Source organism: Nothobranchius furzeri, chromosome 18 (assembly GCF_043380555.1).
Source record: "Nothobranchius furzeri strain GRZ-AD chromosome 18, NfurGRZ-RIMD1, whole genome shotgun sequence".
Taxonomy (NCBI): Eukaryota; Metazoa; Chordata; class Actinopteri; order Cyprinodontiformes; family Nothobranchiidae; genus Nothobranchius; species Nothobranchius furzeri.
In genome coordinates, this window is record NC_091758.1 from 22,785,359 (window position 1) to 22,812,799 (window position 27,441).

The following is a 27,441-nucleotide window of genomic DNA, read 5'->3' on the forward strand; positions in this document are numbered from 1 at the left end:
AAAAAAATTCTCTCATAATCATGAATCAGCTGAGTCATGATTATGAGATAATTATTATTTTTTAAATCTGAGTGGAGGGAATGGGCTTCCATAGAAACAGGCTTTAAGTCAAATACACTTAAAAATTTGTTTATGTTTTAAAGCATTTTTTATTTGTATTAAAGTTTGGGGGAACATAATTTAAATTCACACTAAAATTCAAAGTTATTTTTGTAATAAAATTTTTTTTCCATCAATTAAAACACAAAAAAATCTATTCAAATTAAATAAAGCTTATATAAATTTTAATATAATTCCAACATAATTTAATATAAACAAAATATGAATATTTTGAATAAAATCTGAATGAATTTAAAACCAAATCTCTATCTATCACTGCTGAATTTAGATTAAATCAATACTCAAAATATGAAGTCAAATAAAAATTACTTGACTCAGATTCAAATATATCTAATTATGTTTTCAGACCAAACATAAATACCTAAAGTAAAACCTAAATATTTAGGATAAAATGTAAATACGGTTTTACGATCTGAGGTTGCTGCAGTTGGTATGGTCAGCAACATCAAAAGGAACATGACATGACAAAGCTGACTTACCTGAATATAATGACCATGCTTATCCAACAACTCACACATGGATCCTCCACCACACAGTCTGGATCTGGACCCTATTGGGAATCTTTGGGATGTGCTGGAGAAGGCTGTGAGTAGTGGTCAGACTCTCCCATCATCCATGCATTATAGAGAAAACTTAATGCAACGTTAGTTGGAAATAAATCGAGTAATGTTGCAGAAACTTAACAAAACAATGTTGCAGCAAATGTGTGCTGTAATCAAACCTCTACATGACCCGTATTTGATTTAGCACCTACTGGGGTTCTAGAAACCCCCAAGGCTATAGCTGGCTAAAACAAACAGGGCTATGGTCTCGGAGTCCCTTTGATGGTATATTTGGATTCATCTGTTTAACCACGGATCATTATATCATTGTAGGCTACAGGAAGAACATGAACAACTTAAAGTGACCAATTCCATCTCAACATCAAAACGACTCTGAGATGTTCAGGATCTCCTTTACTTACTCATCTTTAAAGACAAGTTACATTTTATTGTATTTTGAGTTTGCATGTTAACTAAATGATTTGCTTAAACACACATATTTTTTATATAGACTTAACTTTACATTGATTTGATTCTAAATCATTTTTGCTTCAATATTTTAACAAAACACAGTAACTTAAAAAAAATAAACGTGATGAATTTAGCTGCTACTTTTACAACCAGAGCCCCAATGCTATTTTATGCCTAACATGACAGGTTGTTGGCTATAATTGGAAAATTAAAGGATTTATGTGAACATTTCATTCGCAAAAACAGGTAACTCTGTTTTTATAAACCTTCCCACAATGCATCTTTTTATTATTTACTTCAAGTGATGTCAGTCAAACTATAGTTTGGTGGTTTTGATCAAAATGGCTATCATCGTCATCTTTTTAAAATCTTTCCATTAGATTTGTTTAGCCTAGTGAAAATCAAGATGCGTTCACGCCCCTTTGTACATTTCAGGACCGTTTCGGCCGACTGTGCCGAAGATCCTCGTGTTTTGCTCGGATCCGTTCAATCACGGAGGTAGAGGCTGAGACAACGACATCCATTTCAGCTTGTCCTGTAAACAAACCGGGGTAAATAACAGCCTCTGTCTCGGCGTCGTCGTTCAGCGGCTTCCTGAATGATTTAGAGCTTTTTACATCATCAGCCTCACCCTCCCGTCATCCCTCCCCCTCTCCCTCCTGCTGATGCACATGCACCGCGCAGCCCGGAGATGCTGCTGCTGATGTTGGTGACCGACTGCTGCATCCGACATCCTTTAATCCGGCCGAGGCACAGTGAGTCTTCTCCCCCCACTTCTCTCTCTTTTCCCTCACCGGGACGTTGTCTTTTCTAACTTGATGCTCCCCCTTCATCTTATTTTCCCATCTTTCGTTTTTCAGTTGTCTTTCTTTGTGTGCTCGTGTTTTTGCATGGCGCATAACACGGCCGAAACGACCTCGTTACGGGGGGGGGGGGGGGGGGGGGGGGGGTAAGGCGGAATGGAAAAGACATGTTGAGAGATAAACACTCCTTCCTGTGTGTGTGCTCCAACCTGAGAGAGTTTAGGGCGGGTGTCGCTTCTCCCACCGGACTGTGGCTGCAGCAGGATATTCGTTTGGGGGGGGGGGGGGGGGTTTACAGGAGAACAGGAAGAGACATGGAGCCCAAATTAGAAAAGGGGGCGGGGTTTTCCACTGTAGGTGAGAACATAATCTGTAAGGGCTGCATGAAAGACGCAAAACGTTTTTATTCATTTATCCATTCATGTGATATGACAAGATGTTTTTGTGTTTTTATGAGGTCACTGACAGCCGCAAGCAGTCAAACTGGGTTAATCCCTAATGACACAGGCAGATTTCTCCCTCTATCCCTCTTTTCATTCACTATAAGTTCCCTCTCCCCCCCCCCCACTTAAATTCGTCTCATACTGAGTTGCGACGACGCGCTGTCCGTGGTGCTGAAAGCAGACGTCAGCAGATGGCTCAGTGAAAACAAAGTCTAATAGTCCTGTCATGACTCAACAGGCGTCTGTTTGTCACCTTAACAAAAAGCTGCAAGAGAAAAGAGTCTTTAAATTTTAATATGTTCATTTTAATGAATAACTGCATGTGTTTGTGTGAGTGCACATTCACCAAAGGATTTTTAATCAAAATGTGAAACTAAGTACAAATGATTCGAGTCACATTTTAAGTAGGAAACAAACAGAAACAGAAAAGATGCTAAGATCAGAACAATGACATGTTGATGGAAACAATAGTGATGAGGCAGAGGAAGGGAATTACATAACTGACCAATTTAGCAACTGCAGCTGTCTCCCTGCATTTTACTCACAGGATGCCTCTAAGACATGCAGGTCTCACTTTCAGCTGCACTGTCTTTAATTTTATCCAGTGAACAGAGAAGTAAAGGCAATAACTAACCCTAACCCATATTCCTAAGACAAAACATCAGACATCAGAACACCGACTGGAATTATCATTTAAGTTCTCTGAAAATTAATTAAGTAACGCTATTGATGAAATATTTTACCAGATCTTTTACTCAATGATATCAAGGCTGTTAAGTAGAAATAAACGTTTAAATTGTGATTCAACAAGAAAAAGTCTTTGACTAGGATTATCTCACTAGATTATTTCATGAGGGGGATGAAGAAGAACCAGTCCTTGTCTCAAAACATCAAGTGATTGTTATGCTCTTTTCATGTAAAAAAAAAAGTACCTCAAATAAAACCACTAAAAATGTTTTTGCCCAGTCGTTAACATGATTGATAATTGCTAAATGTAGGTGTAAGTTTACCTAAAAGTTAAAAAAAATTAATTAATTAATTAATTAATAACTCAGCCCAGGAGAAATAGCCTGGCCCCCCAGATTCGTCTTCTGTTTAATTCTACACATAAGGAAGCATGGGGCTGTAGAAGCTACAGCTGAATTTTAGGTGACAAACAAACTAATAATAGATGTGTGAAGTACCTAAAAGCTCTCAAAATAAATGTTACTCTTTTCACTCTCATTTTGTAACCAAACATTGTATTTTTAACATCACTGCATCCGTTTCATGAGGTGTGGTGTCAGAACCATTTGTGAAATTCTGACCTGACCATCTGAATGTTGCAGCTGAAATCCAGACTCATCAGACCAGAAACAGTTTTCCGGTCTCTTATGGTCCAGTTCTGGTGATCCTGAGTGAATTGTTGCACCTGGTGTGGTCTTCTGCTGACGTAGTCCACCTGGAGCAAGGTTATGTGGTTCAGAGATGATGTTCTACAGAACTTTGTTAGAACCAGAGGTTATCTGAGCTTTTGGGGGATTCTTATTACAGCCATTCATCTCTTACTTCTGACATCATTAAGACTTTTCCAACCACACATCTGCTTCTTGCTGGAACTTTTCCCCTTCAGGGCGGTAAAGCCTGTGGTTGCGGGTAAAAACTCGGGTAGATCAGGAGCTTCTGAAACACCCAGGCCAGCTTGTCAGGCACCAAGTGCCCACTAAAATAACATGATCTCCCTTCTCCCCTACATGCATTAAAATGTTGCCGTGCGTGTGTGTGGCTGATTGATTACTGGTCAGCTTGTTCTTAAATCCAATCTGTGTTTGCTTTACTGTCACACTTCCCCAACTTTAATGCTCAGAGAACAGCTGACCCTGACCCTGTTCAGCATTGCTTTTCAGGTTCATCATCTACAGATGTTCACAACTCTTTCAATCACAAGACTCCTTTTTATTCTCTTCTGACCAGTTATCAACCATGGAGACATAAAATGTTGTTCTGTAAAGCAGATCTGCATCATCATCCACGCTAACACAGGGGATTTGATCTTTCACTGCCACTCCAACATTCAGACTGGCAGGTTTTAATCTGAGCTTCACCCACAATTCTGATGCAGATCAAAGCTCTCTACACTGAAAACTGACGTTCAACTCTCTGCATCTCAGAGGATAATCCAGACATCAGTGAGTAAGTCACAGGCAGGGAACTAGGACATGTGTAACATCAAAGGAAAAACTCTCATTTTGGGCCTAAAACTAACTGACTAACATTAAAAAATGAGAAAAAAAACCACAAGTAATAAATAATTTATTTTATTTATGAATGACTGCCCCCCACCCCCACCCCTGCTTCATCCCCACCTATTGTTGCTTTATTAGATGGTATCAAATACAGAATCTGCACATAAAGGCTAATGTAATCAGGGGCCATGCAAACACAGACACACACATGTCCACATTGTATTTTCTCTTTTGTTCCCATCAATAACATGAGCACACAAACAAGTCAGGCTTGTGTTTCAGCAGGTACTAAAGAGAGAGAGAGAAAAGAGAGGAGACAAAGCGAGAGGGGGTGGGGGTGGGGGGGGGTGGGGGGTGTTGTGTGTGTGGGAGGCAAATGGACTTGATCATTGTCACTTCAAGGAAATCTAATATGAAAAGTTGCTTTTTCAGAGGTTCATCTACACGTTTTCATTAATATTACTTTTCTGTTGTAATTTTTGCCACTTTGAACATTTCCAAGAGAAAATATGTTCAGTCAGGATTTGAACTGAGATAAATGCAATTTATGAAGGGCTAAATTATCCAAGATAAAACGAGAACACACTGATGTATTTGTTTTTTAAATATTCAAAAAAACATCTTTTGGCATTGTCTTTAGGGTTACAGCAGCACACCAATTGACATAAATATTATTATTAAATGCAACATTGAGTTAATAGGCCTTGCGGTTTCTAGCTAGCATTTAAACTGATATTTTATAGTCAGTTTGAATTTCAAAAAAGAAGCACAACTTTTCACACCAAAAAGATAAATGGGAATGAAAATATTTTCAATCTGTGAATGAATGGATATTTATGAAACTATTTTTTCCTCATTTTTGTGCCACAGGTTTAATAGGAGTTTCAGAAAAGCATCAGTTTGATCATGAAAGTAAAAAATAATGATAAAATGAAGAAATGTGTGTAACTAAAAGGCTAAACTAGCTGAGATGTTTGCAGCCATGCAAGTGTGGGCAGTTTCTGAATATTCATGCTTTAGTTTAGCATCTGAAACAATACAGTAGGCGGGCATTATGTGGGCTTGTTTGGTCCAGTCTTCGTTTTTATTCCTGCAGAACGAAACTTACTTTTACTAACAAATACCACATTTAAAAAAAATATATTTGTGTCACTGTATAATTTAATGCATTATGCAAATAAACATTTTAATACCATTATGAATGAAACATTTTCAAATGAATGAATCCATAAAGTCAAACCGTAAAAGCTTTCACATTATTTAGTTCATCACTCTCCTGTCAAATTGTAGGAAAATAAGTTGTTATTTATGATAAAAGCTTAACATTGATTAGAGATTACAAAGATTAAAGTAATCCATTCTCTAGTTTTCTTGTGGTATTTCTCTTTGTGGGTAAAAAAAAAATCTGACCTAAGACCCTGATATGTTTACAAATAGAAACAAAACCAATCAGAAAGTGATGGGAAACAGGAAACGGGGCTGATAAGGGAAAGAACCATCAGCTAGGTTGTTTAAACACACTGAGCAGAACAAACAACACCACCTCATTTGCTGGTGAGGCTACAAGATGATGAACAATGTTTCTCAGAGGAGGAGGGCATAATTGAAATAGGAAAGACAGCTGGGTGGGGGTTGGAGGGTGTGATGATGAAGAGATGGTTTATGAAAGCTTTTCAGTGACAGTGATACGATAAATAGATCACTCAGACAGAAGAAAACACAGAACTGCCTGCAGCTGGAAGAGGGATTTACTGTAAAATCTAGAGGAAACCTATTTCATCTAACGGCAATCATTTAATGTCCATTATTGTTGTTTTGTATAAATTCTTCTTTTAGACCAACAGATCTCCATTTATACTTATTGTTTAGTCTCTGTGTGTGTTTGACAACCCTGCTGTTCTCTTAGTTCAGGCTGCAGAGAGGAGCTGTCTCTATAAGGCTGGTTAAGCTCCAGGGAATGACTGTTGTTTAGATTTATCCTGCAGTCTGGAGCCACATTCTGTCTTTTGCTGTGCTTCATTAGGAGGAGACGGAGTGGGATGTGGTGGTCCAAGCTGTGGAAAGAAGCCGACCATGCCGACAAGTCAGTCATATAGAAGTGATGCATTTTCTACCAGTTGGAGATACAAAACTATTGGAAAAAGAACAGTTTTTAGTTGAAACAACACTGAATTGGTTTACACAACAATCTAGTGCGAAGTTTTATAAATAGCTGAGTCTGAATTGAATGAACTGCTGTAAAATGTGGGACTGTTTCATGCAATTTTGTTGAATTAACATTTAAGCGGCTTTTTTCAGAGTAGAGAGTGGACAAGTTTTAAAACTCAGTAGGAGCAGTAAACCAGTAAAGGGCAAAACCTTATTTCAAAAATTGTCCTTTTTATTTACTAATTCATATCTGGAACAATTGGCTGTGTGTGATCAAATTAACAGAATCTAGACTTTTTGGCTTTGAGGTGAAATAATTTATGAAACAATCTAATGAACTCCAGTCATTTCATTTACGTTTGCAAATCTTGTGTGTGTGTGTGTGTGTGTGTGTGTGTGTGTGTGGGGGGGGGGGGGGGGGGGGGGGGGTTGGGTTGTTTTTTAGTTTAAAAGCCTAACCAGATAATTTACAATTTAAAACATAATTAAAGGCATGAAATAAATTCTGTACGAGGAGAAAATTACATTTTATAGTGGCAGAATCCTCAAATAGACTCCTAAACTCAGTCGAGGGATTTAAATGAAAGTGATTTGAAGTAAAACAGCTTTAATGTCCCCATTTATTACTATAATGATGCTGTAGTCACCGATTGGTCATGCCGCTCAGGAAAGCAAAGCCATATTTCTCCTGTGCCTCTGTCTGTGTGACATAAACTGTGGATGAGCCGACAAAGATGAGCATTACATGTGATCGGTGTTTGTCAGCTAGATTGGCTAGATTGTTAGCTTGAGGAGCCACAAGGCCCTGGACATTGGAGTTGCAGTTGTATGAGGGGGTTGAGTTGGATGTGGGTGGAGCGATGTTTCGGTCACCAGTGGAGAAGTCAAAATATTTCTTAAGCTTTTGGCCTGCTGGAAAAACAAACACATGAAAGAAGAGACTGATGATTGAGATGCTGACAGATATCTATAACAACCTTTGGGCAGCACTGACAACCATCTGCTCTCAATGTGGCAGAGGTAAAAACAAGGTGACATATGGATCCTGATTGGAGAATTGAAAATAATGATTAAATTCCATTGAGAGTCAGTCTGTCAAGTTAAAGGACAAGGGGGAGTTCTGTCTCCTAGCTGGAAGTGAATCGTTGGCTCAAGGAGAGGAGCCCAGATAGCAAGGTGTCTTTTTAGATTGACAGATGAATTAGGGCTTCATCTGCATGACCAAAAGAACAAGATTCTAGACACAATAAGCCAAAATTATAATCCCTAAAGGGATTGGCTGGGCTCACAAGCACGAGGAGCTTTTTCATCCAGGGAGAAACTCTCAACATTGAAAAGTCGTTAGAAGACCTGATTAGGCCTCCAGGTGACCTTTGTCTGGGGATTTGTCCCACTAGATGAAAACCTAAAGCAGACACACCACATCTCATCTAAGAAGCCATAATGGATGGATGGATGGATAGATGGATGGGTGGATGGGTGGATGGGTGGGTGGATGATGGAAGGATGGATGGATGGATGGATGGATGGATGGATGGATGGATGGATGGGTGGGTGGGTGGATGGATGGATGGATGGATGGATGGATGGATGGGTGGATGGATGGATGGATGGATGGATGGATGGGTGGGTGGATGGATGGATGGATGGATGGACGGACGGGTGGGTGGGTGGGTGGATGGATGGATGGATGGATAGATGGATGGTTGGATGGATGGGTGGACAGACGGGTGGGTGGGTGGATGGATGGATGGATGGATGGACGGGCGGGCGGGCGGGTGGATGGATGGATGGATGGATGGGTGGGTGGGTGGGTGGATGGATGGATGGATGGATGGATGGATGGATGGATGGGTGGATGGATGGATGGATGGATGGGTGGGTGGATGGATGGATGGATGGATAGATGGATGGATGGGTGGGTGGGTGGGTGGATGGATGGGTGGGTGGATGGGTGGATGGATGGGTGGGTGGGTGGGTGGGTGGATGGATGGGTGGGTGGGTGGGTGGATGGGTGGGTGGATGGATGGATGGATAGATGGATGGATGGGTGGGTGGATGGATGGATGGGTGGGTGGGTGGATGGATGGGTGGGTGGGTGGGTGGATGGGTGGGTGGATGGATGGATGGGTGGGTGGGTGGATGGATTGATGGTCATTCAAAAAACATTAATAGACAAGGTTTAGAAATAAGAGCTGTGTGGTGTAATAAGAAATATTAATGGTACAAAAAGATCAATCAGATTTTAAATTGTGGAAAAGTGTCACAATAATCCATGTTTTACATGATCACTGTGATTATCACGTTTCTCTTTCTACATGAATGACATTCACAAATTGACGAAAATGAAAAATTCAGGCATGAAGATGTAACATGTACTGAAGTGAGTGTGATCACTATCCTCTAAAAACAAACCTTGAGCGAAGTCCAGCAACCTGCTCTTGAAACCAGCAGGCACATCAGATGTTCTCTACAAGAATGAATCTCGCTGGGATGGTCGAAGAACAACCAGTAGGTCAGTGGGATAAGTCAACCTAGCAGGCAGCCACTCCTCTCGTGCTTCAGAGTTATTTAGCATATCAGACAACGGCCAGTCTTCTACAGCACATTTCTGCCACCAAAGGAGGTCAGGCAAAGAAGAGAAAAAAAACTGACATTTCCTGTTGAATTGGTGATTTTGGGAAGAAAACAAGTTGAAATAATATTTGCATCCATATAAACTGAGGACTTATAACATTTCAAACCTAATAATTAAACAGCCAGGTATAATTGACAAATATAACTCTATTAAAACTAATACAACTTTAAAAAAATGCACCAAAAGCCTGATTTTAATAAACTAAGTGCACTTGACTGCATTCTATTGATTGATAGCTTTGCATTGCAAATATTTAAGCACAGACTGCAAGAAGCTCTAAGCACTTTACCGAGACCACACTCATAAATCTTAACAACTGAAGCAAGTAACTCTCAGCTGGGCTCACTAATTATGCACAGTAATAGTTTCTCTTTCACTCAAGCCCTCCTTCTGCCTAAATGTCTGCCTAGGCATCCAACATTGTTGTTTATGTAATTGTGTTATATATAAGAGTATTTTTCTTCATTTTAATTATTTTCTAAAACAGAGATGGACCAAGCAATAATAATAATAATAATAAAAAGTGCCTTTTCATACACTGTAAAAACAAAATCATAGAGTTTACGGTACAAAACCGGCAGCTAAAGTTGCTCATGTTCCACCATAAAATGACACGTAATACATTTTCTTCCTTTACTGTATCAGTCAAAGCTGCCTGCCAGGCCTAACTTGGCCCCCGCCGTGGAAGGTTTGCCAAACTGCAGGTTGGTTTTGAGTGATCAGAGGAACTCTCCTTTATTAAATGAATGCAGCTCTTATTTTAAAAGTCGATGCAGAACAAGCTGTATCCAGTTACTCAAACAGCCATTCAGACAGGCAGACGCAGAGACAGGATTAGTCATGGCTGATTACACACAAGGATGGCTGTTCTGACAGCTCTCTTATCTGAAGAGGAGTCACAATAACACTGACATATAATAGAAGGTGATTATGATGACAGGAGTTTAGCTATTGATTTTCTTAGGAGGCACTTTGAGCAAAAGATGGTGTTTAGTAAGGTATGTAATTTTGTGAAAAAGTCTTGTTCAACATTCTATTATACAGCAAAGCAGAGTTTCTATAAACAAAACATCAGGGGACTTTGGAGAGAGGCAGCAAATCATCAACTCTTTCCACTCACACATGTTCCAGTTTGGTTGTTGATTCCCAGGAGCTCTCTTGTGCAGAATAGTGACAAAGAGGCATGTTCAAAGGCTAATGTCAAAGCACAAGGAAGCGTGCAAACATAATAGAAATAAATAATAAATGAATGCATTATGGAATGCAGTAAATAATACACCTGGCAGGTAGAATAGGAAGCAGAGATTTGGTGGAAAACATGAATAGGGAATATTTTTTCAAATACTGTAAAAAAAGTTGTTCTCTATTCCTCTCTAAGCGGCAGAACAATGGACATGAATTTTAGGTCAGGAAAATCTTTAAAGAATCCTTTGAGAGAAAACAGTTGTTATCACAATTCTTTGTATGAGTCTGTTTTGTGCTGCGCAGTGGCGCAGTGGTTAGAGCTGTTGCCTTGCAGCGAGAAGGTCCTGGGTTCGCTTCCCGGCCTGGGGTCTTTCTGCATGGAGTTTGCATGTTCTCCTGGTGCATGCGTGGGTTCTCTCCGGGTACTCTGGCTTCCTCCCACAGTACAAAATCATGACTGTTAGGTTCATTGGTCTGTCTAAACTGTCCTTAGGTGTGTGTGTGTGTGTGCATGATTGTTTTTCCTGTGTGTCTCTGTGTTGCCCTGCGATGGACTGGCTCTCTGTCCAGGGTGTACCCCGCCCGATTGCCCGTTGACCGCTGGAGAAAGGCATAAGCCCCCCCCCCCCCCCCCCCCGCTTGAGTGGACAAAGCGGGATCAGACAATGGATGGGTCTGTTTTGTTCGTTTGGGATTGTTCAAATATCATCAGCACAGGACGATGTGTGTGTGTGTGTGTTCAGCTCTCACATTACAAAAAAAATCCTCATAGTTTAATTTATTTTATACCAGTGAAGGTGATCGGTTCGTGCATAGTTGTCAGTGCTTCAAATTAAGACTGATAGGCTGTCTAGACTCTGACACACTCTCTCTCTCTCTCTCTCTCTCTCTCTCTCTCTCTCTCTCTCTCTCTCTCTCTCTCTCTCTCTCTCTCTCTCTCTCTCTCTCTCTCTCTCTCTCTCTCTCTCTCTCTCTCTCTCTCTCTCTCTCTCTCTCTCTCTCTCTCTCTCTCTCTCTCTCTCTCTCTCTCTCTCTCTCTCTCTCTCTCTCTCTCTCTCTCTCTCTCTCTCTCTCTCTCTCTCTCTCTCTCTCTCTCTCTCCCTCCAAAATATACTCATTGCCAAAGCCAAACTAGATGATCGAAGCTCAGATCTAATGAAAAGCAGATTTCCTGTGTTTTAGTCCCCCTGACCTTTTCATCCTTTCCTTCTAATCTGATCCTAACACACAAACCCAAGTCAGCACATACATCACTGCCCCAAACACAGAAAATATGTGACCTACTGTGTGTGGTTGCATTTACCATTAAGCTTATGGGATAGATAACTGCAAAGCCTGCATAAATCAGCCACAACATTAAAACCATCTGTCCTATTGTGAGTGCTATAGGGTGGTCTGGCACAGGCACATGTTTTGGGGTGGAGCCTATTTAGATCTGCCTTGCTGCAGCTTACCTAAAGATGCTCAGACAGTTTAAGTTCTGGGCTTCCAGGATGATACTTTTCCAGTCTCTGTGATGTGTTTACGAAATCTCTACAGATACGTTCTCTCTGTGTTGGGATGTTAGCGTGAAACAATGCTGAGGCGGGTGGGACATGTCGCCTGATGTATACCATTGTTCTGTGAGATATAATTGCATGAGGCAGAAAATGGATTGAGTGGAATTTCAATTTAAAGTTGAATATTAATTTCAAGGTAACCTTCGGTGTGTTTGAACAGCTGAAGAAGAAATGAAAAGTTTGTTTTAATGAAGAGTCAAATGAATCAAAGTTCTTTCGGTTTTCACTCTTAAAGCTTGAATTATTGAACTTATATTAATATGATTTTTTTTATAATTAATAAAAACCTCAGGTTGTTAATTAGCCAAAATACATTTGCTTGTCTACATTTGAGATATGCATTATGATCATGTTCAACTTTAAAGTCACAAACCAGTTACAAGACTTAAAGGAAAGAAGCTTAAAAGTGTTTTTAAACACTATTAAAATCAAAGCAGCTGCATCTATCCTCTAAGATGTGTTTGCATGTCCAAAGTCCTTTTTAAACCTGGAATGTTGCACTGGTAGCAGGAATTTAACCTCCAATAGTCATCCATGTGCTCTCCCCTCCAAGCCAGACTCACCATTTGTTGGGGAGGGACAAACAGTGACTGTCCTGGTCTGAACACGCAGTCAGTGAGGGACTACATTGTTCCAGGACACAGAGAACACTAGCAGAAAGAGTTTGTCCTGCGTATGACTAAAACAGCCAACTCATTCAAACACACCAGGTGTGAATTAGAGTCTAATCACAGCTCTTGGCTCTGTGAAGTCCTTCCACCACCACATACCAGCCATGCTCAGTATAAAGGTAAGATAAAGATGCAGATCTCACTCTTCCCTGTTTGTATCCCTCCAAAAGCATATTTGAGATGTTTGTTCAACATTTATGTCTTCTCCACATGAATGATCAGTAAAGTCTCCATCCCTCTCAGCATTCACTACAGCACTCAAATGAAGTAGCCTTTTCAGTTCTCTATACCACTGTGCATGCTCACGCTTCCACTAAGTGCAGCTACAATAGTGACCCTGTCCCAGTCTGGTTAAACAGCTGGATAATTGCAGTCATCATAGCTCAGAGGCAACGTGGGTGTGCCGTTCATGAGTGTTTGTTCAGCATTTGTTCAGTGGGGATTGCCGGTGTAGCGCTGTTCAGAGAAAGTGAGAGAGCGGATTGGGCTACTATAAGAGCTCTCCTTTCAACAGTGTCTCTAATCTCATTGTTATCGCACAAACAGACCGAGCCATGTGGAGAAGACTCACTGATTTATTTTTTCCATATTTTTATTTACCATGATGAGATAATTTTTTACTATTTCTTTGCATTTGTTGTGGTTCTGGAAAATTTCTGGAAAGTTTATTCAGGTGGAAATTATTCACAAGTTAGAGTTTTTTGTTTTAACATAAAATTTTTGGGAGGTTTTTTCCCTTGCTGTCACATGAGTACACTTGGAGCAGGTTCCCCATTCATTTGTAATCTCCAGGTTGGATCATTGTAACTCTGTGCCGGGTTTGGTCATTCACCATTTCGTTGTCTTCAGATTTGCAGAATAGTGCCATCAGGTTTCTCACTGTAGCCAGCAAAGGGGGCCACATCAGTCCAGTGCTGGCCTCCCTACACTGGCTTCCAGTCTTTTATTGGGCACATTTTAAACTTCTGGTGTTTGTTTTTAATGTCTTTCATGGAGATGCCCCTCTCTACTTAGAGGCGCTCCTGAAACAATGTGTCCCAGCATGCTCTTTGAGTTCCTCTGATCAGGGCCTGCTAATTGTCCCTCGTACTAGGTGTCAGACTCGTGGAGACCGGGCTTTTTCATTTCTAGTGCAATTAGGCAGTTTACTTCTTTGCCGGTCTTTAAGAGTCGCCTGAAAATCAATTCATTTAGAATTTCTTGAACATGCTTGAAGTTGGCTTACTTTTATGTAGATTTAAGTTTTTTTTGCTTTTAATTATTTTGTTTGATGTTCAATGTTTTAATTTCTTTTATCATGATTGCATTTTGTTGTTCAGCACCTTGACCTCCAGCAATGGGTGAGGAAGGCGCTACATAAAGCCTAGATTGATTGATTGACAAATATGACAGTGGTGGCAAAGTTAAACATGTTTGTATTTTATTTGTTTTTCGAAGATTAAATTAAATCAAATGGATTTTAACTGTACAATTTGTAATTATAATGATGATCTAATACAATCTATATTATACGATGATTGTATGACTATCAGTAAATACAGAAGAACTGACAAGGTGTCGCTCAGTAATGTAAAGAAGACTCTGAAAATACTGTAGTTGATGCAGAAATGATAATAAATCCATGCTGTGACACAAGACTTTCACACATTTTTAATTCCAAAAAACAAAAACCATTTGAAGGGATATTTTGCAACTTTTTGGTATTTTTAAATCATTTTTTTGAGTCAGTATGTGCTAAAGCTACTCTTTCCAGCAGGGGTGCCCAATCCTGGTCCTGGTGGGCCGGTATTCAACATGTTTTATTTTTAAACCTGCTTCTGCACACCTGCTTTCAGTCGGCGGGTAATTAACAGGCTTCTGCAGACCCTGATGAGCTGCTGCACAGGTGATTCAACCACTGAATCTGTCATGTTGGAACAAAAAACTGCTAAAACATGTTGAATACCGGCCCTCAAGGATCAGGATTGGGCCCCCCTGCTTTACAGTGTTAACGAAAGGCCACCCAGCCCCTATCGCCCAGGTGACCAGAATATTCCACTTGCAACTTCAGATTGGCGGGCTACTCAGTTGGGAAAAAGTTGAGCTGACATACCTGGTGCTGCAGTCTGGTTCCAGCATGTTTTAAATCACAAACACAGCTATTTGTTCAATTTAATGATGAATCATTCCTTTAGACACTAAGGAAGGCTGGGAGACATGTCAGCTGTTGGATTAAGGCGTTAAAAGAGAAAAAACACAGCAAGGAGATACATGTTGCTTTCAGGTCTACAAACAAACCCTAGGGGGCGCTAAAAGCAAGCCAAACTGCCCAGTTCCCCTTTAATTAATCTATGAAACAAAATACAAAGGACGTTTTTCACATTACAACCCTGCAACCAAGGACGTAATTTTTTTTGGGGGGGGGGGGGGGGACATGTCCCCCCCACTTTTTCCAACAGTCAAGTTTTGACCCCTGCACTTTGTACCATCCAAAAACAATATTTTTCTATATTAAATTGGCACTGGTTGAGCTCTAGGACCAAGCAGAAAACAACCATTTGTGTTGAAGCCTGTTTCCCATTAGAGCATACTGTAAAGACCCCCCCCCCCCCACACACACACACAACCCCCCATCCCACCCCCCAAGTGAAAATTACGTCCATTCCTGCAACCTGAAAGTTTGAGATTTCAGCAGCTCTGCTCTCCTGTTTGCTAACATCTTCTCTACCTTTTTTGTGGTGGAGACTCATCTCCTTTCTTATGTCCATACACTTTTCCTCAGCCCAGGTGCTGATCAATGCAAGGAATCCCACCACTGCTACGATTTATGATAGTAGAAGTGTTGTATTCATCACTATACATACACAAAGGCAGAAAGCTATTATTTTAACCTTACGCAATTAAAATAATGAATAAAATTAGCAAATTGAGTTTCCAAAAAGAATCATGTACTGAATGTAGCAGTGATGTTAGCGTGAAAAGAGACAATGCCAGTAACAGTTTAACTGTGGAGTTAGACACTCTTACTGCAGTGGGACTGAATGACCTATTGTAGCGTTCAGGGTGTCCTGAATGTCTCACTGACAAAGTTTTACATATTATAATACAAGATGTAAATATTACTCCCTTTTTCTTTTGCAAAATGAAGAAAACAACGCTGTATGGCACTCGCTGGCATGCTAACTTCTTGTGGTTATCTGTTGGTGAAACAGAAACTGATAATTAGTAAATATCCATTTATGGGAGAAGTAATTTGTGGTGAGACTGTAATGATATTTCAGTTTTTGGACTTCTGTGTATTTGCATGTACTTCCAAAGGTAACCACTGTCTCAGATATGCAGTTAAATGCAATACATTGTGAAATATAAAATAAAATCTTACATTTTTTGTGTTTCAGATCACTTTCTTTCTCTCCATGTGGGTCAAAGCTAACATGGCATTCCAATAAACTACACAAGAACACACAAACCGCTGGATAAAGTTCCACACATCCCTACCATATGGATGAGGACTAATTCTCTTTCGTGTCTTCTGGATTACTGAGCTGATCAAACAGTGAAAACAACCATCTTAGTCTTCCCTCTGAAGTTCCTCACTTTCACCTCACACCTTCATTATGAGTAACCTGCTGGGGAAAATGGACCCACGTAGAATACAATGGGGCTCGACATGGAATACTTTCACATCCCGTGTCCTGAGGACCAAACCCGTGGAGTCCATGTTGGATTCAGCCATGTCGGGTACCAGCTCCCACGGGACCAAACTGGCCCGTGTTTTATCCACAGTGGATCTTGTGTCACTGGGTGTAGGCAGCTGCGTTGGTACGGGGATGTACGTGGTTTCAGGGCTGGTTGCCAAAGAGATGGCTGGGCCTGGGGTCATTGTGTCCTTTATAATCGCTGCTGTGGCGTCCATACTTTCAGGTGAGAGTGCACACGTCCTCCTGTGTCTCTTCAGCACCCACACACACTTTAAAGCAATAGAAGTCTAAAGGGTACATTGGTATCATTATCCTAAAAAGATTTATGAAGACCCTTTTGGTAAGCGTACACTTATTGCAAGGGCATGGACATTACACAGGCAAAGCTATAATTTGAAAGGCCCTCTGGGGATATCTTAGAATAACCTTAATGCTGCAATCATTTCCTTTCACCAAGCCTCTTGATCCTGTAATAATACTGTCAATGATTTAATGAATGCATGCGCGTCTCCTCTTTCCTGAAGGAGTGTGTTATGCAGAGTTTGGTGTGCGCGTGCCTAAGACCACTGGTTCAGCATACACATACAGCTACGTGACCGTGGGTGAGTGTGTGGCTTTTTTCATCGGCTGGAACTTGATTCTGGAGTATCTGATTGGCACGGCAGCCGGCGCATCGGCTCTCAGCAGCATGGCAGACTCGCTGGCCAATCACAGCATCAGCAACTTTATGATTTCACACCTCGGGACGCTCAATGGCCTAGGTGAGATGACACAGCAAGACGGATTAAGACCATGGTTTACAGCTTCTTTTTGGTAGTTTGGAGTGGACTTTATTTAGTAGACTCCAGTTTGTGGTGTTTTTGAGTAGAATTTTACATTTTTCTATAATATTGTTTCTAAAATTTAGGGATCCAAGAACTGAAGTCACATTTCCAACATCCAAACATTTTCTCTAGTACTCTGAATATTAAAAGTTTCTATAAGTTTAGTTCTTCTGTGATGGTTCTCGTTAGCTGGTGAAGTGTTGCAGCTGGACAGAAATAGATTTATTTATTAATTTATTTTTTTAATAAGGTCATATTTACTCGATTGTCATTGGGAATGTTTGGAATACTCAACCAAACAATGTCAAGCTCTCTCCCACTAATCCAAAGGTTCCAGGTTTTTTTAAAATGACTGCCTCTCTGGCCTTTTTCTGGGGTTATTGTCCACCTGGATGATCTGCTTTTGCCCTTGTTTCTGGCATGGAAACATAAATAATCAGAGTCAGATTCTTAAAGGTAATGTTTCGAGGGCAGAAGATGTGACTCCAAAAGGTTGATGTTGTTAACTGTGTTATTCAACATTTGCACACAAACATGGCTTCCTTTTACCTGTTTGGGCAGCATTAAAAAGAAACATTGCCGTTAAAAATCAGAAGTGTTTATCCAAGAAAATGTGACCCCGGTCTTGTTGAATCCCATTTTTGTAAATTTTAAGAAAAATATTGATGGTGAAATTTTACCTCTATCTGGGAACTCAACCAAGTTTTATTAAATTATTTTCTTTCTTTCTTTTTGCACCATTGCTTATCTTGGACGGCGTGACATAACAGCAGCAGTGCCATCATGAAATTTCAAATGATTCATGCAACACATATTACAGCCAGACAGAAGATTCTACAAGAAGCTGTCTGGGTGTCGCTGATTTGTCAAGCTCTTCCTGTTCACCTCTGATCTCAGTCAGTGGCTGGATTAGCTCTGTTGCCTGACCCAAAGTAACCTAAGCCAAAGTCAAACAAACCCAAATACCCAGCCCATTGCTTACTTCCTGCTAATCTAGCAGGCACTGTAGTGGTCACATGGCACTGTTCCATCTTCGACTGGAAAGCTGATGTTTCCAGCTGTTGATTATTTCCTCCACACCCAAGGGAAGGGTGGAATTTAGCTGAAAGTACATCTCATTGGTTTCCAAACACACAGCTCGACTGCTGGTGCTTTTGTAAAGTTACATGTGAAGTAGTAATAATTTTTAGTGATGCTAAACATCATGAATTTATTATAAAATTTGTTCTATGGTTGGGCTACAATTAAAGCCGTTCCTATTAACAGCATTTAAACACATTTATGGTGGAGACACGGCAGGTCTTTGTATGGCCCTGTTGGAGAATTCCTGTGTCCATCTACATAATAACCTCATGTTATCTTCCAGTTTTATAAGATACCTTTTTCTAAAGTAGAAAACATTCCTGGGAAAAATGCAATTACCGGTAAATAGTTTTTCTGCACTATATTTTTTGACAAATACGGGAAAATTAGGAGATTTTTAAATAAAATTTGTTTCTTATTGTAACTTAAATATTTATGATGTTTCCCATGGTAAACTAGTTTACTTTAACATTTTCTGTCAGGTTTGGGCATTTCATGGGTCAACGGAGTAAATATGACTATATTGTTGAATTCCCTTGTTTATTGAAATGACTTCATTTCTAAACTGTGTGTGTATCTCCTTTAGGTAAAGGAGAACAGTCATATCCTGACCTACTGGCCCTGCTAATAGCCTTGTTGGTGACAGTGATTGTGGCTTTAGGAGTAAAAAACTCCATTGGCTTCAACAACGCTCTGAACATCATCAACCTCATTGTGTGGGTGTTCATGATGATCGCTGGACTCTTCTTTGTCAATGGAGAGAACTGGGATGAGGGAAGATTTTTACCCTTTGGGTGGTCAGGAGTATGTGTGCAAACACCACACACACACACACACACACACACACACACGCACACGCGCACACGCACACACGCACACACGCACACACACAAAATCCTTCTGTATTATTTATACAAACCATTAATTATTTTACTGAATGTGTGTTGCAGGTGATGCAGGGTGCTGCTACTTGTTTCTATGCCTTCATCGGGTTTGACATCATTGCTACAACAGGAGAAGAAGCCAAGAGTCCCAACACCTCCATTCCCTATGCCATCACCGCCTCACTCATCACCTGCCTCACTGCCTATGTTTCTGTGAGTTTCCTCACTCCCACTGACATTAATCAAGTAGCTGAATCATCCTTCTGCTGGAGTATTTTAGACTATCACGCAGGCCCCACACAGGTTTCTCAGCTAATTTGATCGATCGTTTGTTTCAACTTCACCTGATCTACGTGACAAAATGATAACAGTGTTTGAATTTTTGAGACATCTTAACTGTTTGTAAATGTAAAAAGGTTGAATTTATCCACAATATTCATGTATTCAGGTCACACAGCTTTCAGGGTACACTGACTGGTTGTTGCTGTGGGTGCTGCACAACAGGAACCAATCAGAAATCAGGGATTTTTAGGCATTGCCTCAGGCAAAAATTGCATCGACTTTCAAACTTCACTCAGCCATGGGCGTCACACCCGTGGGGGATGTTTTTCTAGTGAGGAGGTTAAACACTTACACTTTCCCGCAGTTTAGCCAAAATACTTTGCTATCACTTCGGTCCTTCCGTGTTTCTCTTGATGTGTTTTCCCTTCCCGCCTCTCTCTCCTGTTGACCATTGAAACCTGCACTTCTGTGCACCGGTGTTATGTGAAATATTCAAGCCCAGTCAATCATTAACATGCGTTTCTCCTGCTGCTCTGCACTGCCCGAGCAGTGAGATCACATGGGCTCATCACAAGCTTGCTCTGAGCGCGTTCTGTTCTAACCACAGGAGAACTACAGCCTCCTTCAGCTCAAACATCTTTGAGCAGATCAACTCTTGGTAGGTTACTCGGGTAGCCAAATTATTTAGTGAAAGTTACGAGCACTACCCCTAAATATGCATCATCTCAAAGGTTGTGATTATCTTTCTCTTACTGAAGAACAAAAGATTAAATTATCACAAAAAGTTATCAGGATGTACCACAAAGCTGAAATTGGTCCAGTTTTAGTTTCAGAGCCAGGAAGAGCTATTCCAACCAGTTTTACTCTGATCTCATACTAAAACTACAAAACTTAGACTCTTCTAACCTGGACTAGAGTTTTTCTGAACTTTAATGCTTATTTGTTTTGTGAAAGCCCAAAGAAAGCAGATCTCAGCACTTTTAATTTTGCATCTACAGGTGAAACTGTTTAAATATGGTGCAAAAGTTGATTTATTACAGTATTTGAACTTAAAAGGTGAAACTAAGCAATAAGATAGACTCATTCCATGCAAATCCAGATATCCCAGCCTTTATTTGACATAATTGTGATGATTATGGCTTAAAGCTTATGAAAATCTCACATTTAAAATGTCTGACAATGTGAAAAAGTTCTATGTTCTAGGCTCAAAGTGTCACACTCTAATCAGCTAATGAATGAACAACTGCAAAGTTTTCTCAGTCTAAGATGGATTACTGACTGTTGAATATGAGTAAGAACATTTATTTCAAGAGTTCCGACTGATCACCTATGAAATAAAACATTTTGCATTTCATAATTACAGTAGATTAGAGATACTGGGGTGGAAAAAATGATTGAGAATTGACCTTTCTGAATTGAAAACTAAAACGGGGAACCAACTTCAGCTTCATACAAAACAAGTAAAAAACAAAAACAAAAAAAAAAAAGCCAAATGAATGAGAAAAAATAATCTAATTTTAAAATTGCATTCCAAATACGTTTAAGGTAGTATTTCTAATGATTTCAGGATAATGCACATAGGTCGTGTAACTACATGTGCGCACGTGCGAGCGTGCGCACGCACACGCACGTGTGTGTGTGTGTGTGTGTGTGTGTGTGTGTGAAAAATCTCAACATCTGCCACACTTTTGAGAAGCTTGCTACCCCCCTGCTCTCAGCCACATCTGTTCCTCCACCATCAAGCTTCTCCCTCACTCCAAGGCTTCCTTAACCTTTTTGATTTGACCTGTTGGCATTTTGTAAAAAATTCCTTCTCCTGTTCAGATCTTCCAACTGCCTTTATTTAATGAATAACATGACTGAAATAATTCTGCATATTAAATGTCTCATGTTCTTTTTTAGTGACGTTGCATTGTAACTTGAATGAACGATGTGAGATCATCTTTCTGATCCTGGGTTGAAATTCTTTCTGTTCTGAACTCGAACTCTTACCGGTGGTCTTTTGGGGATGATTAAAAGGGCATGCTACACCAGTGTATGTTCTGGTCCAAAATTCCCATGAACAAATTCCTGTTAACTAATCTCAGAGGAGCTGAAACTGTTTAATGGGAATTGTTATTATTATTATTATTATTATTTTTTACCATTAAATGCATTTTTGTAATAAAGCTCTGGTGTTTTGACACGTTAAGGGCAAAAATGTCAAGTTCCTCCACACCAAATTCACTCATCCATGTCTTTACTGGAAACTTTAAAGGGGCCACATCATGGAAAATCCACTTTTTAGAGCCTTTTTACCATGTGGTACATTTATTTCCTTATGAAAAATACCCCTAAACTTGTTTTGGCCTACATTCATGCATTTTCCTGTCGCAGCTGCAACTTTTGAATTTTATTTAGAAAATCCTGCAGAAGCCTTGATGGAAACTAAGTGCATCATCAAGCCCTGCTCCTCCCCCTTAAGCTATTTTCAGATCTGAAACCCCTCTCCCCCAGAAGTAGGAAGCTAGCGCTCACTTTCTACTAGTTGCGGGCATAGGCCGGCTGCTTCCATTCTCCAGTTGAGAATGTGACCTTCATGTCACAGATGACTGCTTTAAACCTCCACTGGTACCAGAGTGGATATTCTGGCCACTTACTTCTGCACTGGGGACAAGACACTGCCAATATTATTTTTTCAGTCTTTTAATGGTAAACTGTAAAATAAAAGGACTGATATTTTTTCTTTTATACTTTGTTTATTTAGCCAGTAAATGACCAAATCCGAAGATATTTAGAGACACAAAATAGTTTGCAGAAAATAATCAATAAGACAATATATATATATATATATATATATATATATATATATATATATATATCAGCTAGCTAAATTAATTACTGACGACACCAGGAATCAAACCATTGTCAATACATGGCAAAACAAGATGATCACCGCAATATCAAGGCCAACACAATAGCAAATTTGACTAAGACGCTCATGTAGGTGCATTGTTACTGGAGTGGGCATTGGTAGAACTTCACTGAAACAAAGTCAGGCAGGAAGAAAAAATCATATTTAACTCATTTACTGCTATCTGTTTCCTGATCAGAAAAGCCCTTCGCTGCCAGCGTTTTTCTGCATTTTTACAGTTTTTTTTAAGAGTCACAAAACATTGAGCTCTATGATGTCGCCAAAACTAACAAAACAAAGAGGAGGCTCACCTCTTACATCAGGAAGAATCCGCGCATTTTGAGCATTATCCATTCTTTCATAATCCGTCACTGAATTGTGATCGGCTGAAGCTTTTCTGGTTCGCACCTCACTTTTTTTACAGCAGCGGCCCAAAACGATCTCCTAACACATGGATTTTCTGCTTCCTGGTCACGTGATGTGTGACATACGTAGATGAAGATCGGCTTTAGAGCTGGGATGTTTGTTCTCACGGTGCGAGGGCTCGTTCCGACGCCCACACAGTGGCCACACACACATGAGGCCAAAAATTATGTGACGACCATCAAAATGATCAGAGATAGGTGCAAGTGCTATCACAGGTCACTGGAGACATGTGACTGGCATTACAATTTATTTGTAGTTGGTTCAACATCATCTAAAGATGAAAAAAAGCTGTCAATGAATGAATATGATGGCTGTACAATGTGGTGATGGTAGTGCGCTGTTCTGGTACATTCTTGCTTGTTTTTATCTTTCAACACAGCATATTTGAAAAAGCAGCACAAATGTCTTCAGTAAAACACAACATGGGACTTTATGATTCTGTTTACTCTTCATGATCAGTGTCAAACCTGAAAACACAATGATCAATAAAACTGCAGCGAGACAATGATCCTCTTTAAAATATAAAATATATTTTTCTGTTAGCAGTGTTCATGCATATCTGTCTCCTTAGCTTCACAGTGTTTGAGACAGACGGCACAGCATGATCTCGCACATCAAAAAGGGATAAAAATGGACTCATGTGCACACACAGAGAGAAAAGCATGACTAATGAGTATTTAGTTCATCTACTCCGTTCAAGGTCAAACACAAAATGTTGGAAAAGCTGAGTTGTGATCTTGTCAGAAACCTTTTATGTGACCAATTTTTGATAGAAACTTGCAAAATGACACATTGCACAAAATAAAAAAGTTCTGGCTTTTCTCTCCATCTTTTACGTAACTGTTTTCTTATGGAAAGTGGTTATTTGTGTGGACCGCTGCTTTGTTATTTAATACATTATATCTCCAAACATGCACATATTTTAACGCACTTAATCCATTGTCAAAAATACAAGTACAATAAATCATTTCCTTTCAAAATATGACAACATTTTTATTAACCAACGGTGTCTTCCGTATCTTTCATCCAGGTCTCTGTGATCTTGACACTGATGGTACCATATGCCGAAATTGATGCAGATGCCCCGTTGATGGAGATGTTTTCCCTTCATGGCTGCATGTTTGCAAAATACATCGTTGCTGTGGGATCTATAGCTGGACTCACTGTGTCCCTGTTGGGGTCCCTGTTCCCCATGCCCAGGGTCATCTATGCCATGGCAGGAGATGGCCTTCTATTTAAGTTAGTCCTTGTTTAGTTCTGCTTGCTTTTATGATTTTAAAAAGTCACATTGTATTTATCTGAGTTTTTCTATGGTTGTGTTGTCTGTAGATTCCTGGCCCATGTGTCTTCATACACGGAGACCCCTGCAGTTGCCTGTGTGGTTTCAGGCTTCCTGGCTGCCCTCCTGTCTCTTCTGGTCAGCCTTAGAGACCTCATTGAAATGATGTCTATAGGAACCTTGCTAGCCTATACACTAGTGAGTCATGTTGTAAATCTAGCTACAAATGCGTTACAGCAAATGTTGTCCTTGGTTATCTTGTTTTTACTGGTACTGATGCATCATTTATACAAAAGTTGACTACTTCAGCAACAAAACCTGAAGATCCGATCTGCTTTTGAAGGCGTTGGGAATTTTCAAATTGTTTCAAAGGGCGACTAACTAAAGACACCCTTCACACTGGAAGGCTTAGCTAGAATGAAAAATATCAACCAAAACAAAAATAGTCAAGGCTCTTGATGTGATCTTCTAGCTTGGCAAGCCACCTTGTATATGTAAATAAAAATATATAAAAAATGGATTACATATAGCACTTTTCTAGCCACTTAAAGTGCGTTCCATTACTCTCACATTCACTGATGGTGATAGTAAGCTACTATGCAGCCACAGCTGCCCTGGGCGGTCTGAGAGAGGCTGAGATGCCGCTTGCACAGTCGGCCCCTTTGACCACCACCGACAAAGGCAAGTTGGGTGACGAGAGCTGGGATCGATCCCACAATCCTCAGATCATGAGGCAACCCCCTCTACCTCCTGAGCTACTGCTGCCCTAGTAATATATGGTCTGGCCACAACTCATTGATAGATGTCATAGGGACAGAATCTACAGTGGTTCTACAAACTGCCTCTGCATGAAGTTGGGCAGTGCCAGGGCCAATCAGAGCAATGAACAATATGACATACTCACAGTGATGAAAAGCTGTCAACAAGACAGTCCGCTGTACACCATAGAAAATAGAAGTACTTCTGTCTGCTCATGTTTCAAAGAAAAGCCCACGTTTAAATCTTCCAAAGTTGATGTCTAATGTCTTCCTTTCTGGATCTATGCCTTTATTGTAGTTTTACTCAATTGCATCTCTGCCTGAAAATAATAAAATAAATAAAAATCAAAAAGTTGTGCCGTAATGGTTCTAAGCCCTCCCAACTTCTCTCTACAAACAGAGAGCACTGTCATTGGCCTGACCTACAACTGGCAGACCTGATGAAGCTATAATGGAGCATGGCTAGACCAAACTGCAGAGCAAAATCTCTTTGCTACTGCTGCAGTTTGTCTAAATTTCTAGGCTGGTCTTCAGTTGTGTATAATAACACAGGGGACTCCAAAGTCTGTGATGTGAGTCCACAATGATTTTGAGTCTGGAAAAACCGTTGTTAGTGAAATATTGGTGGTTTGTTATAATTGAGGTTGTGTATCGGGGTCCTGGGTAGAAGGTTACAGCAGCGTATTCATGACATGAGGCCCATGTTCACCAGTGTGACTTGGTTATTGACAAATTGAGCTGACACCATTCAATAAATCTTCAATTTCATCTGCGTTAGGATGCAACCCTAAAGAGTCTTGCCAGGGTAGAGCCCAGGGCATGGTGCAATCATAGGCACACTGAGTAGGATTATTGTTGGACTGTCCGGCTGATGTGTAGAGTTAGGGTGCAACCCATTAACATTCTAATTGATCACATTTTGCGGATGGGTCTCAATGGGGTACAAGGGGGCTAAACATCTAAAACCTGTTCTAAATTTTGGGTTTGAAGTGTTTCTGTTTATTCATAAAACAAACTGCTCCACCTTATCCTCCACAGGTGAGTCTCTGCGTACTTCTCTTACGCTACCAACCTGAAGGTGACATCCATGGGTTTGTGAATTTCCTCTCAGAGGAGCAGAACAAGAAGAAAAAGGAAGGTATATTGGCCGAATGTGAGAAAGATGCCTGCTCACCAACCAGTGAGGCTGACGAATATGGAGGTCCACCCCAGAACACCTGCGGAGCCAAAAACCTGCCATCGCTTGGTGACAACGAGATGCTGATTGGCAAACCAGACAAAAACACGTACACTGCTGGCCACCCTAACTATGGTACAGTAGATATGACCACAGGCATTGAGGCGGATGAGTCAGAGGGAGGGTTGTCCCGGCGACTGAAGAAGCTGATTGGTCCACGCTATTACACATTGAGGATTCGACTTGGCCTCCCTGGAAAAATGGACAGGCCAACTTTGGTTACAGGGAAAACTGTGACTGTGTGTGTTCTTCTTCTCTTCATCTTCTTCTTTGCTTTCTGCTCCTTCATCATCTTTGGTATGAACTGGTGAGCAACGCCAAATTTACCCTGTGATGAGCATGTGTTCATTTCTTTTCATTTTTCTTCAGGGGCAAGCAGCATAGAAGAGGGCCAATGGTGGGCTTTGCTGCTCTTAATCATCCTCATCATCATTATTGCCCTGTTGATAATCATCATCCTTCAACAGCCTGAGAATCCAAAGCGGCTGCCCTACATGGCACCCTGTGTGCCATTTGTACCTGCTTCAGCCATGCTGGTCAACATCTACCTCATGCTTAAACTTTCAGCCATCACCTGGATACGATTCTCAATCTGGTGCCTCGTGGGTAAGCATCCCTTTTAATAAATCATGTGTTTGCTTCATATTAAACAGTAACTTAGAATATATTTCATGCAAAAGGCACTGCTTTTATTTTCATTAAATTAAGTTTGTCTTTTTATTATTAGCATGACAGTAAAAAAAAATAAAAAAGGAAATTTTCTCTCCCTTTCCCAAGATTTACGTGATCTGTGTTAGTTGTCTCTCTGAAGGATTTTTTTTGGGGGGGGAATAAAAGTTAAGCCTTCAAAAAGTTAAGTCTTTAAAATGTTTTAAGGCTAACTATATTGAGAAAAAAAATTATTTCTTGTTTTTGAAAAATAATCAGTCACTCTTAATTTCACATGCAGCCTAAAAGTGAAAATGGACTTCTATACTTTATGGAGAAACATTTGGTGCACCTCCATGCTTCTACCCCTATTTTGTGCATTAGCAACCGTTGGAAAATAAACGAGGAAACATTCGGATTAGAAAAGCCCGATATTTGCACATCATTATGTCAACAGGGCAGTGTTGATTTAGTTTCCAGAAGAGAATAGAGCACATCTCAACTAGTAGACGCTAACTGTTGGCATCAGCAACACCTTCAGGCTTGTGTTATTTTTGGAGATAAAACATTAGCATTGCAAAATAAAAAAATCATTGGTTGAGTAGCATTTCTGTTAGCCAATCAGAGGCAAGATGTCTGAAT

At 40.3% G+C, this 27,441-nt stretch overlaps 1 protein-coding gene across 2 annotated transcripts in view; it reads left to right on the plus strand.

The window, feature by feature from the left end:
* The first annotated feature begins 1,563 nt into the window (after positions 1 to 1,563).
* slc7a14a (solute carrier family 7 member 14a) overlaps positions 1,564 to 27,441 on the plus strand; it is a 35,858-nt gene continuing 9,980 nt past the window's right edge. The window contains exons 1-9 of one of the 2 annotated variants that reach the window (XM_015969644.3): positions 1,564 to 1,888; positions 16,183 to 16,708; positions 17,010 to 17,246; positions 18,979 to 19,196; positions 19,343 to 19,489; positions 23,908 to 24,116; positions 24,207 to 24,354; positions 25,953 to 26,448; positions 26,521 to 26,757. In XM_015969644.3, coding sequence (XP_015825130.1) covers positions 16,402 to 16,708; positions 17,010 to 17,246; positions 18,979 to 19,196; positions 19,343 to 19,489; positions 23,908 to 24,116; positions 24,207 to 24,354; positions 25,953 to 26,448; positions 26,521 to 26,757 — 1,999 coding nt within the window. In that variant the 5' untranslated portion in view covers positions 1,564 to 1,888; positions 16,183 to 16,401. Of the gene's footprint in view, positions 1,889 to 12,631; positions 12,925 to 16,182; positions 16,709 to 17,009; positions 17,247 to 18,978; positions 19,197 to 19,342; positions 19,490 to 23,907; positions 24,117 to 24,206; positions 24,355 to 25,952; positions 26,449 to 26,520; positions 26,758 to 27,441 lie in introns of those variants that run through there. The other variant, XM_054741735.2, reaches the window with a different exon arrangement.